This window comes from Ricinus communis, chromosome 3 (assembly GCF_019578655.1).
Source record: "Ricinus communis isolate WT05 ecotype wild-type chromosome 3, ASM1957865v1, whole genome shotgun sequence".
Taxonomy (NCBI): domain Eukaryota; kingdom Viridiplantae; phylum Streptophyta; class Magnoliopsida; order Malpighiales; family Euphorbiaceae; genus Ricinus; species Ricinus communis.
The window spans coordinates 3,753,889-3,773,188 of record NC_063258.1 but is presented as its reverse complement, the minus strand read 5'-3'; the positions used below and the strand labels follow the sequence as shown (position 1 = coordinate 3,773,188).

The window sequence follows — 19,300 nt, the reverse complement described above, 5'->3', positions numbered from 1 at the left end:
TTTTTTGCAATTTTAGTTGTAGGTCAGGTTGTAATAGTTAGGTTTACATTTCTGCTTTTTATTTTTATTTATTTCATGATTTAATACCTAATTAAAAGTGGACATATAGACTTAGGGCTAAAATCGAACCTAACATGAAAGATGTAGTCCAATAGGTTAATCAACACTAACTGAGCTTAAACTCTAAAACTGAAGTAGACTTAAAGGCTTTGTCATGTTTTAGTTAGAATTAAGCTTTAGTAGAATTAGGTTCACACAAAATGAACCTTGTCATAATAAGTAGTCAATTAGGCCTAAAGGTTGAAAATCAAAAGCATAATTTATATAAATGGGCTAAGACTAAATGGCGTATATATATAATTAATTAGTAAATTAGACTAATAACTCTAATATGAGCTGAGCTTGAATAAAATGGGCAGACCTAGGTAAATTATGTATGTTATTTGGTATGCTTATATATGAATTGCTTGTATTTATGGGGAATAATTTATTAAATAATAAAATTAAAAACTAATATACGCAAATAAGAAAGCTGACCTCCAGATCTATCTCTAGATTTTGTAGCATAAGCTTTTTTATAGAATCTGAGAAACGCCACTCAATAATAAAAGTGTCTCGATGATTACACGGGTAGCAACTCTCATCTGCACGCTAGTCTCAGTGACTAGTTAGTGTATTCGTGATTAGGTTGAAAAGCCTTACAATATCGCAGTCACTAAAGACACTTGAATGCGTGCTTAAAATTGCCGCCCATAGTGGCTAAACATTTTTTGTTCAAATAGTTATTAGACTTTAAAAAAACATCTAAATCAGTTCTTATGTCTAATTACCTTCAACGAACTGTTGAGTTGGTTTGAGTGGGTTTACTTTCACTTACATGTCTTGCCACATTAGTTTTCTATATGTTTCAATAAATGAGATTGACAAAATTACACCTTGACTTTTTTACTTAACAATTCGGTGTTTAAAATTTCTTCTTTTTCTTGATTTGCTCCATTCTTTAGATTAAATTTCTTTTTTTCTTCTTTTCATGATTTTTTTTTTTTTTTTTTTTTTTTTATCTTCCTCTTCTTTTGAGTTGTTTGCTTCTATTAAAATTTCTGAATTTTTAATCATCCAATTATTAAGTAAAAAAGCTAAGGAGTAATTTTATCAATCTCATTATTGAAATACATAGAAAGTTAACGTTGTGAGACATATAGGTAAAAATAAGGTCCACTCAAGTAAACTCAGCAGTTCGGTGAAGACAAATTGGACATAAAAATTGATTTTAGATGTATTTTTTTAAAATTTAATAATTATTTTGAAAAAAAAGGTTCAGCCACAAAAATGACTAAAACTAGAAAATACAGACACCATTGATATAATTTTTCCAATATAATATTATAATATTTAATAATAATGAAATTTTAATAAAATTTTAAAATAATATTATAATAATTAGTGTCATAATATTATTATTATAATTACACCTGAAATTTGACCATGGATCACTTTAACATTTTAATTGTTAATATAATCTAATAAACACTTCAACTTATATGTTCTGTGATATTTAAATTCTTTTTTGTTTTATTAAGTAAGTCCACACATATTATGTATGGATATTTTAATGTTATCAAAATACATAGTTTATTAGATTAAGTTTAAAATTAAAAATGTTTAAAATATTAAATTTGTTAACTTAAATTGAAAATTAAAATATTAGAATAACTAAATGATTAAAATTTAGATGTCTAAATATACGTTATGACAAAATAATATATTATCATATTATATATTTAATTAATAAATTTATTTTATCAAAATAATTTAAACAAATATTGTTATTTCTAGAATAAGTAAAAATATAAAAACATAAATTATTTATACTAAACCTTGCAAACTAATTTATAAGCAAATTGACGAGCTAATAAGACAAGTTTTGTAATTAATTTGTTTATTTATATTAGCTTTGATAGGATTTTATTGTACCGGATTATAATCACATTAGACAAAGAATTTTGAATTAGACATTTTTTATGGTACTATTTTCCCTTTTTTTATTTAGTGAGTTTAAAATATTTAGATTTTTAATTTTAGAAAACCTAATATATATGTCTTTTTTACTAAAAATCTACTATATATGTCTCTTTTTACTAAATTTACTTTTCAAAACTATTTATAAAAATATAACTTTTTAATTTAAAAAAAACAATTAAGAATCAAAAAACAGGAAAAAGAAAAAAGCAGAACAAAGGGACCATTCAATTATCTGTCTTTTCTTCTTCAATTTTTCTTAAATTGCTTTTGGGGTAACATTAACATTTCACAGAGGCACATTTTTTATTATAATCCTTTTCTTCATTTGAAAGAAATAATAATAGATTTAGCAATTCTTTCCAGAAGTCTGTTTCCTTTGGGATCTTAAAACTTCTTACTTAAGTTTTGGAATAACAAAGAAAGAAAAACATACAATGACCATGAAAAGAAATAAATACCAACAAAGGCAAAACATCTCTGAATTTGTAGCTAAGAAAATTTACAGCACCGGATTTCCTTGTCAAATTGGCACAGCAAAAAGCCACAACACGCACCCCAGCTCACACACAGATCAGTATTGTGTGTTCTGGGAGTGAGAAGCATATACACTTTCCAGTTTCATAAGATAAGATAGATGCAAAAGAAATAAAAAAAAAAAAGGTATCATCATTTATCTCTTAAGACAACATAGCTAGATCCACTGGTTTTCTGAATCTTGGAAATTCTCCTCAGGATATCTGCAAAAGCCTTCTTATCCTGCACCAATCAGAAGAGGGATACAACTAAATCCTTTCAGCATTTTTGACACCTTCACAGCATTGGTTCAAGAAAAGCATATGTCTACTATTCAGGGTAAGGGTTCAATCCAGAGCATTTATCATTATTTTACATCATTCTGAAACTCAACATTCAAGACCAGAGACATTCTACTGCAATAATATGTATGCGCCCTACCCTGCACTGGCTACCGAATTCTTTGGGCGCCAGGTGAGCCCTTTGTCTCTCTAATATGCACAAGTTTGTAATTTAAGAATATACAGCCTTACAGAGAATTCTAAAAATGATCAGATGTAGCAACATCAAGGGAAAAAAAATAACAGAAATTTATCATTTAAATCTGAGGCCAATCAGTAAATGAAAACCGGCACATCAACGAAAACAGAGTTTTGAATATACTTCTGCAACAATACCACAAACAAATTCAATGAATGATGATCAAGTGACTGAAGCACCTGTGCACAAACTGATATGCAAGAAATAGCATACCTCAGAGCTTTTTAGTCTTGATTTAAACCTAGCAACAAGATCCTGTGTAGTTACTGGCCCATTTTGCAGCAAAACTGCCCTAATCTCTTCTTCAGTGACAGGTGACGTGGACCCTGTTTTTGCTGATGGTGGCGCCGCTTTAGGAGTTGCACTACTTTTACTAGTAGGTGCACTTTCTTCTTTTACAGTAGGTTTTAATTCCTGATAAGGACAATAATTTCAAAGAGATTGGTTATTTAAGAAGTTTTGATGCTTGATTAGTACTTGAATATACATAAAGCAGGTTCATCAAAAGTAACACCGTACATTTTCTGTCTTCACCTTCTTCTGAGGTGCAACATTAGTTTGTTTTGCTTCATCACTGTTTAATTTTCTTTTTCCCTTTGCTGACTTGGAAGTAGAAGGGGTTCCCTTAGAAGATGCAGAAGTCATTGGTTTTGCAGGACTGTTGTCAGCAGGTTCCTCCTTAGGTGTCTGCTTTGGAGCCAGTACAGGAGAAATACTGACATCTTCATCCATCTGGACAATCAGAGAGAGAAGCCACAGGAATGGAAGAAAACAAGTTTAAAGTGAAATAAAAAATGGGATACCAGCCTTAAAATATTTAATAAATTCAAGCAAAAAATATTATTCTACATGTCTCGAAACACAAAAAAGTTGCTGGAGTCTCACAGAAAGTTCACTTTACAATCCCAGATTGAAGTAGAAGAAAAGCATTAAAGCAGAAAATGAAACATCAATCACAGTCATTCCAAACATTCTCAGCAGGATAAAAAAAAAAATTAGCATCATAGAAACTTACATCATCATCGTCATCGTCATCTTCTGCATCTGAATCATTCAATCCACCAGCTCTACCAAGGAGCTTCTTCAACTCTTTCCCAGATTTGCTCAATCCACCTTCCTCATTTTCTTCATCTTCATCATCTTCGTCCTGCAAAACGTAAACCATGCTGATTCATCAAACAATACGATTTACAGTCGAAGGACCAGGATTTTGATATTCCGTGCAAAATACTCCTTTAGTTCACAATAAACAGGCCCTTGAAACTTACAGTTTCTTTCTATTAGTGGATTAATGATCAATTAGATCGTGCTCCTTTTAATTGTTGAATCCTAATTTGGAAATAGTTGCAATCTTATCCTATAAGTAAAGATTTTGAAAAAGAATATTATTAATCTAACCGAAGAAAAATATTAATATTAATTTTTTTTGTTATTTCTTTCCACCCCACCCTTTCTCAGCCCAACTCTGATTAGTTACAAAATATCATTTTTAAAATCAACTTTAATAAAATCCTAATTTGGGATATAATTGATACATAGGCCTTTACTTTTCATCAAAGAAAGCAAAATGCACTATAAATACTTCTGAATATTGAAACCAATTGACACCCAAATGTTAAGTTTCAATTTAACTCCTAAGTTTTGGAACCAGTTGATAAATGTCTTCAGATACAAAAGTGAAAAATGGCAGACATTAATAACTTGCAAAAACAAATACAAACCTGCTTGATTTCTGGAGGAGCAGGAACCTCTGGGGCCAAATCTTCCCGCTCTTCACGATCATTACCAACAGCTTCATCATCATCGGTGAAAATTTCTTCATGCTCCCAATCATCACCTAAAATCAACAAATATACATTTCTAAAGTGAAAATCACTTGAAAAACTAAATTAAAGATTACACTTTATACAATTTTTTTTTTTAAAAAAAAAAAGAAAAAGAAGTTTCATCAGTGTCAGCATCTGTCAAGCTTATTGAACCAGGAAAGATGATTGCAAAACCTTTTCCATGTACACCAAAAAGAAGAGAATGCCACCCCTTGAGCACATAAGCAGGATCAATATAAGAATGCATAAGAAATCAGTAGTTATTTGTAGATTCAAACTCCTAAAATAAAAAAGCATTAGGACATCATACTGAAGAGAAATGCTCACCCTTCTCAATATCATCATCATCAATATCGTGATCTCCTCCCCTTGGACCTTCCTCATCATCATCACCACCACGCTTGTTGAGTCCAAGTCTATTCTTCCTTGCTGCCTCCTCTTCCTCATCTTCGTCTCCTCTGTCAGATACATTACCTTCTTCATCGTCACCAGCTGCCTTTTTACGTCCCCTTCCACTAGCTGCTCCACTGTCCTTATCATCAAGCTTCTCCACTTCACCAAATGCAGCGGGTCCATTATTGGCAGCTTTCATCATCCATCTCTCATATCCATCTGCAGTCTTTCTCCTGTTCCTCATCTTCTCTTCCGCTTCCTCCAAAGTGAGTTGCTTATACTGAGCAACTTTATTAAAATTATACCTATGAAACATGTCAAGCAATTTACAACTTCAATTCTAAAAAGACAGTTAACATTACATCATCAAATTATCTTGCAAATGGGTGAGTAGACAATTTTAAATGAAAAAAAAAAAAATCTATGTCCTTGTAGGACAATCATTTCCAGAATAAAACAAACAAGTAGGTAGGTAAAATGGGACGCCAAGTCGAAAAGTATTCTGCGCAGTATTTACAAGAGGGAAGAGCATATAGCCCGAATAAAAGAAGCATGGAGAGTACCAAGAAGAAGCAGGAATAGCAACAAACTCTTTCCCCTGCAAGATCAATAGGTAGTAAGTTGCTGATTGTGAACCTTCGAGATGACCTTGGTACTGAAACTGGCCTGTTTCATCCTCCAGGAGCCAAGGTCTGTTCTTGTATTTCTCCTATAAAATGCAATTACAAATAGCAGTAAGTAGAATGCAGTGACATTCAGATTTTGATTAGTTGAGTGATTCTGTAGTCCAAGCCAAATAATCTTTACCAAAGGGAAAGAAATAGAACAGCACTGAGTACAGTAAGTAAAAGGTACCCGCAAGGCATCAGTAAGTTGACGTCCTTGAAGACCTTCTTTTTGAAGAGACCATTTGTTCTCAGCATTTTTTTTCTTAGAAAAACTCGGTAGACCCGTAACAAACCTACCAATAAAGTAGTTCTTGTCGCTGCTAGAACTTGCTCTAACATTATATTCCTAACAAAACCAAAAAAAATTAAAAGAAATAGACATGCAAATTGAGAGCAGAAAAAGGGAGAGGGAGGCTGACCCGAATCAAGCGAGAGACAGTAGCACCACAATCAAAGCATTTAGCATGATTTTCAGCCATGGTTTTGCCACAAGACAAGCACAATGTCATGTGCTTGCAGTTGCTTCCGTATAAGTCGGTGGTTGATCCACATCCACTACATGACCCTTTCAGCATCAGATCCATAGTCGCCATTTCTCTTTTATTTATTTATTTATTTATTTTTTTACTTTAATTGTCTCAAAAACCCTAAACCTAATTGATTATGGGTAACAATTTAGACAAATTTATTTTTTTTAAAAAAAGAGAGGCTGGTGCTTGACGAAGGACAAAGACTAGCGCTAAAACTAGCATGAAGAAGCAGGAAAAACAAAAAAGAAAGAAAAAAAGAAAAGAAATAGACGACGACGATCGCTGCTATATACATATGCAACCGGGGAAAGATTTTAATGATCTGTCTATGCGTGTGCCGCCGTTGGCGTCTTTTGATTCGCGGCACATAAACCACACATGCCTTTTTAAAAGAAAATTAATTTAAATTTAGCGGCGGATTGCTCTTGTCAAAGGCTTAATTGAAAGGTTAATTTAAAAAGACTAGATTACTGGTTGGTTCGTACGGAGGGATTTTACATGAAGAATTTAGTAGCCTAAAGTAGTTATTATTTTAAAAATATATAATATATAATATAAAATTTATAATTTTTTTGATTTTTAAATGTGCTAAAATACTAAAAATGCAACTTTTTTTTTATTTTTTAAAAATTATAGTTTAGATATTTTTTTATTTTTCTTTGTGTGTGTATGGATAAAATAACTGAAAATAATTAAAAAAACCTGCAAAGTAATTAAAAATAATTATAATGTAATTTTAAAAAAATTAAAAAATTATATATTTTTAAAAATTTACACAATAAAAAATAATATTTTTTTTATTAATTTAAGGTATTTTTATAAAAAGTTCTCTATTATTTTAAAGATGATGTCTGTTGGCCGACTACTTCAATAATTATGCAGCGGATCAATTAGAAAGTACTTTTTATGATATTAGGATTTGTGTGTGTATTGTATAAGAGGAAGTAAAGATATTTATTGTAATACAATATACATTTAAAGGAGGAAGGGCAAAAGAGTAAAGTTGCATGGTCGTCATCTTCTTCTTATTTCAAATTAAAAGAACCGTCTAGAATGTGGTTTTTTCTTCATTTTTTTTGAAACAACTAATAACATTCATTATTATTATTGAGAAATTAAAAGGATAAAAAATTAGAAAAATAACCTAAATTAAGGAATGACATCAATTTGACAGTTTGAAGAAGATAATGAGAAAGCATAAATAGTGGGTTTTCATTATAATTGAAGGCTGGAAAGGTAAGGAAAGAAAATTGTGGATATCTTATATTAAAAGAACTATTTTTCTTCCACAAGTTCACGCATCGACAAATTTCTTTTCAGGTACCATATTATGATCTAAGATCTCTTATTTGTCATGGTAGCATGCTTTGTTTTTTTTTTTTAGGCCATATTTATGGTATTTTTTTTAAGGTGGGATTTTATAGCTCATTTTTCTAAAATAATCAATAAATCTTAATTGGTGTAAGATTGAAAGAGAAAAAGTAGACAAACAAAAATATATTTTTTGTTGTTTAATTAATGCTTACTTCATAATCTACATGATAAAAATGCAAAAGAAAGATGAGAGAAAGGGAAGAGAACATATGTTCAACTCTAACTAATATAAAAATTTGTATATAGTATTTGAGCTGAAATAGTTAAAGAAATTCTGTAGATAAATCTAGTTTAATTTCTTCAACTTACATTTTATTCATACTATTCTTTTTCTCATTAGGATGAGTTGTGTAATCCTAAAACTAGATTGGATCGAAAGGCACAAGGATTTGTTATCATTTACATCCATTTCTGTATGCATCTGCTTAGAATTCCAACTCATCTCTGTCTTCCTCAACCCAATTATTAAAGTAATGCCCTACACTAAATCTTATCAAATTGGGCATGCTATATGCGGTAATCCATCTTGGTCAAAATATAGAGTTGATACTTTCCAAACATTCAAAATAATCACGCCTTATATTTTTCCTGCTCTTCTTGAAGAACCTTTGCTTAAGACTTGGCATCCAAATACAATAATACACTAACTTCCTTAAAATCCTCTTGTACAACGCTATAGAATATAAAAAAGTTTATATAACTGCGACAACAAGCATATTTTAGTGGTGTAATCACTCAATAAAAGAGAGCTACTCATTTTATTAATACAAAAGTTACTTACAAATGTTGTCCCGGCCATTCATTTTTGCCACAATGCTGGCTAGTGATAACAGCTGAGCTGCATGCTTGTTGTAGAAAAGTGGGAATAAAATTCATAAGATTTTTAAGATAGTAAATGAAACTCATATGCAGCACAACATAACATAAATATTTTATCTAAACCTTAAGGATGAGCATTGGCCTATCTCTCCAAGAAATGCCAAACCTTTTTCATCTACAATCAGTTTATGTATCTGGGCACAAATTACTAAAACCTGACTAAACAACAAGAACACATCATTTGGTGGCATTTGATCAAATTGTCAGCATTCATTTTTTCGGATCTAGATATCGAGGGAATTATTATGTCTTCTATAATGTTTTATTGATAATTATTTAAATTTTTAATATTTTTCATGATTTATTTGATATTTATCAATATTTATTGTTTAATACTTTTGATAAGCCTGAAAATATTATTTTTAATTATTAATAATTATCAAACAACTAAAGAACGTATATCCATGCTTATAGGGTTTCCTCCATCCTTCTTTATAAATAGAAAAAGGAAATCCTACGCTTGGGGGTTGGCAATTATTAGCAAAACGACAGTAAGTTTATAGAGGCAATACACATAAATTCCCAAAAATCAAATACATAGACAAAAAAATACTATGGATTCCTACACAATCTTTGATTCAATCTCATCCTCAATATTTGAGACTTGAGGATCTGCATAATGTAGTGACAATCTAAGGATTTCAAAATACTCATATCATAATCTTTCTTCTTTTTTCTGATTTCTTTATTATTAGAAACATGCTAGAGTTTTATGTAATTGTCTTTTAATGTTTTTTTTTTCTATTTCATGTGTTTAAGATTAAGGTTTTGCATGAATTTTTATGTTTACACCATGTTTATGTTTCCTGAATTTTGAAACGGATAACTAATTTTTTTCTTGAATTTTGAATATAATAATCATAAAAATTGATTAACATGTTAGATTTGCCTTATCATTGATAGTAATCTCATATTTGATTGAAATTATTTAAAATTGCATGTTTTAGAATTTGCCATAATAAAAATATTTATTTATTATAAGCCTCGCCTCTCATCAACTTGATCTTTTTTATCATAAAAAGGCCTATTTACATGTATTATGCATGTTCTAACTATTTTTCACGTGTTTTCATGTATGTACCTCGGGTGTTTTTGGAGGTAGAGTATTAAAATTTTCAATTTTGGCATATGGGAGAGCCTTAGAGCCAATCGGCTCTATGCACAACTGAACAGTTGTACATAGAGCTGATCGGCTTTGTGATATGACCAAATCAGCTATTCATCCAATTTGTTTCCTTTTTGCTGATTTCGAAAACTCTTGTTATTTTTTTCTAATTTTAATCATTTTTTGTTATTTTTAAAGTTAATTAGTTGTAGGAAAGATTGTAATAATTTAGCTTTATCGCTTTTCTTTATTTTATATTTATTTTGCTTTATGTTTCTGTAAATGGATGGACAAATGTCGACAATGTGATTGATAATAAAATTAGACATCTAGACCTAAAGGCTTATAATTGGCTTTGGCATGTAACTTGTAGCTTATTAGATAGAATGGTAAATTGGGCCTAAAGCATAAAATTCATTTAGACTTAATGAGTTTGTTTGTGTCTAATTAATTAGTTGACTTATTTAGAATAGGAAAACTGAATTGGGCCTTAGCATGTAAATTGCAGCTTACTTAGGATAAATACTTGGTAATCAAAGTACAATTAGTAATTGGGCTAGACTAGGTTGGCCTATTTGTACATAATTGAATAGTTAATTTAGGCTGATCATATAAAATGAGGAATTAGGCTTAACCTAAAATGAACTAGACTTAGGTGAATCTTATATGGTATAATACTTGATGTGTAGAATTATTATGCTATATTTATAGGCAATAGGTTATTAATTAATAAAATAAAAAGTAGGGATACACAAATAAAGAAGTTGGCTTCTGGATCCATCTATAGACGTGACGAAGCTTCTTTATGGAATATGGTACGCCACTTAGTTAGTAAAAGTGTCCCATAGAATTATCTGGGTGGCGAATCCCTTTCTTTGCTCTAGTTTAAATAAGTAGCTAGTGTGTTTTCAATAGGTTGAAAAGCCTTGCAATACTGTAGTTGCTAGAGACACTTAGTTGCGAGCCCGAAACTGTCGCCCATAGTGGCGACTCCGTTGGGGATAAGAGAAGTTAATTCCAGTATATTCTTACTTTTAATTTTATCATTTAATAGTCTATTCTTGCATTACTACACCATTTTCACACATTATGCACTTTGGTCCCTATAGCCCTGATGATGTCAATTAGTAGTACTTTGGCTCCACTCGAACCTTGGAATTACAACACTAAATTTCCTTCAACGCATGGATCCTTGAGTGGGGAGACAAGCAAAGGAAGGATATTTTACTTATGGAAGCTTTTATCCTTATCCAAGACTCAACCCATGGTAATGACAGTAGAAATCTCCCCTAGGTACCCAATTGCTTGCAATTTTGAGATATTTTCCCTTATAAGAATGAAAGCCCACATTTTGGAAGGCCTTCGCCCAAAACATGTGATGTAAGGCTTTAGACCTAAAACATGTAGGCTATTCTTACATTTGAAAATATCACCTTGTCTGTTTTAAATTGCTTTGAGAGAAATTGGCATGCGTGTCGGTACTTATTATTCCCTATTGATAATAAGCCCAACCCAAAATCTTAGGAAAGAGAGACTTATCTTGAACCGTATAAGAGTAATAAGGTCAAAAGGATAATCATATACTCTTTAATTGTGACTGCTAACCCTTAATCTTATGCGTTACACATGCATCATGCATACCATGCACTCATACATCACTCTAACTCTCTGTTTTGAAGCCATATAGATTCTTTTTTAGATTGGAAGAGACAAGAGAGTGGTAGGCTGGAGAGGGTACTGATTTCACGGAAGATCTGGTCCATATTGGAATATCTCAAAAGACTAATAGGTCAACCTTTTGTGACTGAGACTGAAGATACGACTGAAATGGCTGACGAATGAGCTAACGAGCGAGATGTCGACATCTTCAAGAACGTTATTATCGATGATCTGAGGGATGTGATTCAGAAAGAGCTCCAACAACTTTTGGCAGGAATGGTTGTAATCCAAGCCCCATCAGCTGTTCTAGTCGCCTTTGTAGTGGCTAATCCCCTTGCTATAGTTGATCCAACTACTATCGCCATTGAAATTGCCATTGCCATTACATTTGCTATAGTTATTGTTGTTACTAATGATGATGACCCTGCTAGAAGGGGAGTGCCCTAAAACATTTAAAAATTTTATGAGTTTCTACTAGACCAGGCTAAGAAAGAGACTGGTCTTACTACTAATGAGGCTGTGAGTAGCTTTAGTGGCTTGATAAGATGCAAGGGACGCTTGAAATCAAGGGTTTGGAGCCAACCTATGACTTTGACGAGTTGGTCCTGATTGATGAAGATAAGCGGCATTATCAAGTTCAAAATGCCCGAGATGAACAAGTTCAATAGGACTAATGATTCGAAGATCCACCTGAAACAATATGTTGTTGTCATGGGAATTACTCAACTGAGTAAGACCTAAATTGTTAAGTTATTTGTACTGTCCTTAGAAGGACCCATCGTGAACTGGTATCATGGCTTAGAAAGATCTGCTAAAGCTGAGTGACGAGATTTGTGCAAGTTTTTTTTAAGCAATATCACTATAATACTCATCTCGAAGTTTCAATTATAGATCTTGAGTCCACTAAGAAAAATCCAAATGAGTCATTCTCTAATTTCATAACCAAGTGGAGGATACAGCTTGGTTGATGAAGAATAAGTCTTTTGAAAAGGACCAAGTTTGTATGGTGGTTCGAAATGTTCTTCTAGCTTAAGTTGAGAGGCTTCAGATGATGAAACCAAAGACATTGATGGACTTGTATAATGACGGGCTTTAGGTCGAAAAGATTGAGAATGATAAGAGGAAGAATGCCCGAACTAGTGGAAAGACGAATTACTCAGCTAGAGAGAGCATAACTTTTGATGTGAATGTTGTCCAGCAACCGATGAGGTTCTCCAATTTTAAGCAGCCTGTCTCGAAGATCTTCGAAAGGTTGGTGCAAAATGGCATTCTCCAACCCACTACCTTCAAAAACAAACTGTAATGCAGCTGGATGCAAGTCGAACACCTACTACAAATTCCACCAAGCACCTAGACACCACACTAATAATTGTATTTGCTTGAAACCCGAAATCCAAGACCTAATCGATAACGAAAAGCTAACCGACCTTGACCAGCCCAATACTAAAAGAAACCTACTACCAAACTATAATAACTTGCCACCCCCCAAACTAGGTTTCCATGATCAAACGTGACTTCAGTAAAGAAGAGGTCATGAATTCCTTCCAAGACATATCTAAGCTTGAATCCGAAAAGAAAAAAACAAAACTTGAGCCTAAAAGCCCACAAAAAACCTTCACCGAGCTTAGGGCACAATTATCCATAGTGTTTCATTGAGCTTGGGGCATAATTATCCATAGTGTTTCATCACTTAGTATAGAGTAGGAAGCTTAGACCCCTAGCATCGAGAAGTGATATGAACCCTTACAATGGCCAATATTATAAGTGTCACCAAACCTTTAGGCTTATAACGGAGCAGTACAATCGTTTGAGGCATGAGGTCTAGAGACTTAATAGATTGCGAGGAATGGCAAATAGGGCAACTTTCCCAAAATTTAGTAGTGGATGAGTGTGAAGACCTGTTGGGGCAACCTTTCGACAAGTTCGATTTCAACTATGCTATTCAAGGCCTTTTTCAACTAACATTCGAATTAAAAGCATTGTGCTGTGTGGTTAGGGATAAGATAGCAAAGAGCAAGTGGTTGGCGAAACTTGTATCCTAGAAGTGTGGAAATAAAGAGAAAAAAAGTTGGTCATGGCCATCAACATATTGGTATAGTTCTAGGGATGAATGTAAAGTCCAAGACAACAGTGCCAAAGACATTTGGGGAGACAGTGACTCTAATAAGCAGATTGGGTCAAAAGCCAAGAGTAGTGACAAGAGGGCACAAGAATTGAAACAGGCCGAGAAAGGATCAGAGGAAGAGGATAAAAGGCTATTAGGAGGTTAAAGAAGAATAAGAAGATGACTAATATTAGGGAGTTGTTGATGCACTCATAAGATCATAGGAAGGCTATGATTCAAGCCTTGTCTAGTATCATTATAAGCACGACAATAACCCTTGAGGAAATGATCAAAACGGTAATTGACAAAACCACTAGGATGATCACTTTTCGGATGAAAGATTTGCCACTAGAAGGAATCGACCACTATAGGCGGCGGTTTTGGGCACGCACACGTGTCTTTAGCGACTACGGCACTGTAAGACTTTTCAACCTACTCGAGAACACGCTAACTAGTCACTGAGGCTAGCGCGGAGATGAAAATCACCACCTAGATAATCACCAAAACGCTTTTACTAATGAGTGGCGTTTCTCAGATTCCATAAGGAAACTTACGCCATAAAATCTAGAGATGGATCCGGAAGCCAACTTCCCTATTTGTATATATTAGTCTTTAATTTTATTATTTAACATATTATTCCCTATAAATGCAAGAAATTTATACACAAGCAAATCAAATAACACATATAATTCATCTAAGTCTAGCCCATTTTATTCAAGTCCAGCCCGTATTAGAGTTGTTAGTCTAGTTACTACTATTTTATTCAAGCCCAGCCTATATTGGAGTTATTAGCGTAGTTTACTAGTTAATTATGTAGCCCACTTAGTTTAGCCAATTATATATTATGCTTTTAATTTCGAGCCCTTAAACTTAATGGATACTTATTATGGTAAGACCTGTGCATTATGATCATAATTCTAATGAAGCCCAGTCATAACTAAAGCATTTCAAGGCCCGCTAAGTCTACTTAGATTTTAGGAATTTTATGCCTAGTTAATGTAGATTAGCCTGTCAGACTATAATATTCATGTTTGATCCAATTTTAACCCTAAGTCTATGTGGCCCTTTTAATTAATCAAGCACATAAATACATATTTGATAATCATACAATAAACAAAATCGATAGAATAAAAGTAAAAAATAAATTTAATTATTACAACATGACCTACAACTAAATTGCGAAAGAAAAAAGACCTAAAAACTATTACAAAATATTAAAATTGTAATACCCGAAATTTTCTTTTAATAATAATAATAATATTAGTAATAACTAGTAACGAGTTTTTATTTAATTTAATTTAGTTTTATTTTGAGTAATTGAATTGGAATGGTTTAAAATAGAATCTCAATACTAGATAAAAATAAAGGGATTTATTTTCTATATCTAATTAGTTTGATTTTCAAAAAAATTAATTAAGTGAATTTCTTAGGGATAAATTATATTTTCATATATATAGGTCACACTCAAATTTTTCTCAATATGAGCATATGAATTAAATAATATATTTGAAAGTTTTAAAGTCATATATCTGCTATACATATGTCATGCTAAATTTTACATAGCAATTCTGATTAAATAATTTAAGATTTAAATTATTTATTTAATTACTATTCATATATATATATATCATTTTCTACATCATTGTTATTGTGATTGCATGTTAACTCGGGATGAAACGGTAGTAGAAGCAACATAGGTTACATCGTTAGCTTGAGTGATCTAGGAAAAAGGCACGTTACCATCTCATTTATTAGATTTGGACTTAAAAAAAAATAAAAGGGATTACTAAATATAAGCTACACCAAATACTTTTTTATTATAATTATTCTAGTTGCATATTTATTTTCTAGTTATTTAATTTCTTTTATAAACCTTAAGATCATTCTCAAAACACTGGCTTAAAGTGTTTAAATTTATTTTTAGTATTTTATGTGATAGTTGGTTTTTATAATATATGCCCTACAATTTCTTGTGAGATCGACCTCATGGTGGACTTGCCCGTATTATCATTCGGTTCGTACACTTGTAAATACTAATTTAGACACATTATCGTATAATCTCATTTTCCAATTTTTCAACAATATAGCCTTTTTATTGTGTGGATAGACTATTATAATAAATAAACATTTATATTGCCTTCTAGAGAAAAGGAAAAACAGAGAACTTTTTCTTTTTAAACACTTATTGCATCGAAAATAATAGAATTGATTGAAGTGCCATTATATCATTAACAATCTCAAGAACTATCAAAACATATGGCATACGAATACAGACATGATCATTTCCTTCCTCTAACCTGATTAATCATTATTGTGGCAGTCACATTGTCATATTGTCATAACAGGAAACGGAAAATAAACTATGTATACTCGGCTTTGTTTCTTGTACCTTTACTTCCAGCACCTATTATTGGTTTAACTGGAGCTGGATGAAGGGGCATCTGGCTGCTTATCTGGCATACCATTCTGAAAAGCTGGTAGCTCATTGTATGCCTCGTGCAACCTCAGCAGAAGAGGGAACTTGTTCTGCACAAACAATCAAGGATGGAAGAAACTTGTTACCATAATTCTCAGAATGAGAATTAAGTAAGAGAACCGAATAGTAGTACACAAACTAAGAGAACCAAATAGAGTTAAAAGGTCACTGTAAGGTGATTTAATAAGAAGTCAGGCAAAGAATACTACCATGTCAACATCAAACCTATTAATTGCTGCATGAATCTGCGGTTCTAGAAACACATCTGCCTGCAAGGCAACACAGCAATCACAAGTCATATGATCAAACAATTTGATATAAATTATTCTTTATTTCTGGAAGTAAAGTTTCTATTTATTGTGCCATAATGCAACTTAAATATTCATTGTTTCTATACACCTAGATTCTATTGCTCCAACAACCATAATTTCATCTTAGATATTCAATCTATTTTTCTGGGACCAAAAATCATGTTGGGATTATGGTCCTAAACAATAAGGTCCAGTTTGTACAACTTGTTGCATTTGGTGCCAGAAGCCTCATAATTTTGCCAACATCACTTCTACAACATAACAGGTAATAAAGAAACAGATTCTTGTTCTTGCTGTTTAGCTAAGTATGGCCATTAGTGGACTCGCATGTTTAATGGATTACAGGAACATCTCATAAAGAAATGAGGAGCACATGCGGTAATCAAACAAATGATTTAGAAGGAAAATTTAACTTTTGCATTCATAATCTTGCATATAAAGACATGCATTTTCTTGTCTATTGAAAGAGACAACATGATGACCTTAACAAGTAAATATTTAATTCGCTCACAAAAGCAAATGGGTGTTGGATTTCTAAAACTGTTCCACAAAATTATTGTACATCGGTTAAACCTTTCAAATCCACTTTCGTGAAAGTGCCTGCAGATAGACTTGCATACCTTATATTGGAAAAATACGGAGAACAAATAAAATAAAGAAGAAAAGACAAACCAGAGAAACTTCATCTCCCGTAGCATATTTTCCAGCATGGTCTTTCAGCAGCTTCTCAAGAGCTGAGACAGATGCATGTAGCGGTCAAGCCCAACTCCCAAAAAGAAAGCATAAACAATCATAAATAAATAAAACTGGAGCCTGCTCATTGACTTGTATCTAAAGTGAAGTATTCATTCCTTTTTCTATTGCACTCAAATGTTAAATAGGATCGAAAATGGATTAACCTACAAAGTGTGCACCTGCCCTGAGCTTCTAGTTAACGTCTTTATAACTGAAGCAGTTAAAAGATACTAGGTAAAATATTTTCATGTTCATTTCGCTGTCAAATCAGATTATTTTTTATCATTCAACCTTTCCTAGAATTGTTTCCAGGTTCACCTTATAACACAGTGTTCTGAACAGGGTCCATCAATGATGAATCTGTAACTGTTGGCTAATGTGACAATACAATCAAGGCTTCTTACAAAGAACTATTTTGGGACTTTCATCTTCTGTTTTGTATGTACTATATAGTTGTTATTGATCATATGACCACTAAATGAAAGTAAACCAATTAACAGTCGGATATGGCTATAATAGTTAGATTCTGATATTTATAGTTAAGTTCATAAGCTAACTAGTAGTAAGCTAGGGCTTTTCTCTAAGATAACTGGAAGCAAAACAGCCTAAGGCAACCTTTAAATTATAAAGAAATTTCTGCTAATGAGTAAGATTTCACCATAAACAACTCAACTAAATAAAAGTTGGTTGGAGTAAATGAGAAGTAAGTGGTAGGTTAGAGGAGATTACCTGTAAAGCCTTTTTCAATATGAAATTGAACCCAAGGAACTTTCTGATCAGGACCAACTTTTTCCTCTATAAATTTCTAGAAGAAGAAAGATATGGATGAGATAAAAGAAAAATAAAATGCAAAGCAACGTAATAATAACAATCAGAAATAGATACTTACTAGGACAGCTAGATTCTGAAGAGGTTGTATGCTTGAGGAAACAATATTTGCAGCCTAATATAGAGATATGATAAGTAACTCTCTCAAACACAAAAGATAAATAACAGGTGAGAGAGGAATTGGAAAGTGGGAAGGAACCTGAATACTGATGGCTTTTTTCTGAAGATCAGAAGGCAACAACGGATGCTGAGGATACTTATCTTCAAGATACTATAAATAAGACATCACCAAATTGAATCCCATAAGAAAAAAAAAAACCCATAAATTTGAATAAAGCAAAAGAAAAAGAGAAGGGCAGAAACTGACCATCAAGATAGCAAAAGAATCGGAAATAACAATATCTCCATCAACAAGCACAGGAACATAGCCAATAGGATTAAGCTTCAAGAACTCTACCCAAAGAAGAAATTAATAAAAATTTCAAGCTAAAATCGATGCAAGAAATTGATTAATTGGAAAATTAAAACTAAAGAATTAGAAATGAAAAAGAGAGTACCAGGAGTGAATTGTTCCCCCTTGACCAAGTTAACGGGTATATATTGGTAACTGATACCTGCAAAAATTAATGGAACTGAATACTCAAAAAAAGAAAAACAGATGATTTCAAATTAAGAACAAAGAAAGAAGAAAAAGGATAATTACCTTTGAGATTGAGTGCAATACGGACACGACAGGAGCAGGAGCTTCTCCAATAGGAATAGAGCTTCAGCTTTCCTTCAACACTCGACTAATTATTATTTTTTTCACCAATTTAAATTCTTTTGAATCAGTTCCAATCCAAAATTCGAACATATTTATATTTAAACAAATTAAAGAAAAAAAGATAGACAGAAAGAAAGAAAATGGAGAAAGAGATATAAGAATTGAAAAAATTTACCATTGATGAACTCAGGGAAAGAAAAAAAAAAACCAAATTTCTGAATGCTGGAACGAAGTGTTATTATTTTGTATGTAAAATGTAAATACTAATATAACAGAAAAGACAAAATGAGCATCTCGAAGTTGTCTAATAAGTTCTTTGGCACCGCCACCGGCGGCCGCCTCTCATTTCTCTTATCCTCCGTTAAGGTTTTACTGTGAAATTTTTAATTTTCTTTACCAACGATTTTTTTCTTTATTTTATATTTAATTAATTTTAATAAATAAATTAATATATTTTTTCTAGAGAGATGTATAATTCTTTTTATAATAAAATGTTGGATTCTCCCTATAAAATGCGAATTTAATTTTTATGATAGATATTAAAACAGTTTTATAAATTTATTATTTATAAATA

The 19,300-nt window shown here is 32.1% G+C and overlaps 2 protein-coding genes across 4 annotated transcripts; both read right to left on the bottom strand.

Moving 5' to 3' along the window:
• Positions 1–2,457: 2,457 nt before the first annotated feature.
• LOC8262644 (transcription initiation factor IIF subunit alpha) lies at positions 2,458–6,912 on the bottom strand. The gene is made up of 9 exons (XM_002519341.4): positions 6,382–6,912; positions 6,150–6,308; positions 5,858–6,003; positions 5,229–5,599; positions 4,797–4,912; positions 4,091–4,222; positions 3,595–3,807; positions 3,289–3,489; positions 2,458–2,778 (listed from the first exon to the last, which is right to left on the bottom strand). The coding sequence occupies exons 1-9, from the start codon at positions 6,553–6,555 to the stop codon at positions 2,689–2,691; spliced, it is 1,602 nt and encodes a 533-aa protein (XP_002519387.1). The 5' UTR covers positions 6,556–6,912; the 3' UTR covers positions 2,458–2,688.
• A 1,514-nt stretch (positions 6,913–8,426) lies between these two features.
• On the bottom strand, positions 8,427–19,093 carry LOC8262645 (glutathione S-transferase zeta class). Of its 3 annotated transcripts, none has more exons than XM_048372186.1 (11): positions 18,902–19,093; positions 18,667–18,751; positions 18,521–18,577; positions 18,331–18,416; positions 18,163–18,234; positions 18,025–18,078; positions 17,865–17,940; positions 17,073–17,134; positions 16,299–16,358; positions 16,003–16,139; positions 8,427–8,711 (listed from the first exon to the last, which is right to left on the bottom strand). In XM_048372186.1, exons 1-10 carry the CDS (start codon positions 18,902–18,904, stop codon positions 16,029–16,031), a joined length of 666 nt encoding a protein of 221 aa, XP_048228143.1. In that variant the 5' UTR covers positions 18,905–19,093; the 3' UTR covers positions 8,427–8,711; positions 16,003–16,028. The 3 variants fall into 3 exon arrangements, with proteins under 3 accessions (XP_048228143.1, XP_048228144.1, XP_048228142.1); XM_048372187.1 differs by having other exon boundaries at positions 8,427–8,704; XM_048372185.1 differs by lacking the exon at positions 8,427–8,711 and having other exon boundaries at positions 15,799–16,139.
• Positions 19,094–19,300: the final 207 nt, after the last annotated feature.

Coding starts and splice junctions, on each gene's coding strand:
- LOC8262644 (XM_002519341.4), bottom strand. CDS start 6,555: ATGGCGACTATGGATCTGATGCTGAAAGGGTCATGTAGTGGATGTGGA. Junction 6,004..6,149: donor AACTTACTGATGCCTTGCGG/GTACCTTTTACT, acceptor TGCATTTTATAG/GAGAAATACAAGAACAGACC. Junction 5,600..5,857: donor GCTATTCCTGCTTCTTCTTG/GTACTCTCCATG, acceptor CATGTTTCATAG/GTATAATTTTAATAAAGTTG.
- LOC8262645 (XM_048372186.1), bottom strand. Junction 18,578..18,666: donor TATTGCACTCAATCTCAAAG/GTAATTATCCTT, acceptor TAATTTTTGCAG/GTATCAGTTACCAATATATA. Junction 17,941..18,024: donor TTCAGAATCTAGCTGTCCTA/GTAAGTATCTAT, acceptor TTCTTCTTCTAG/AAATTTATAGAGGAAAAAGT.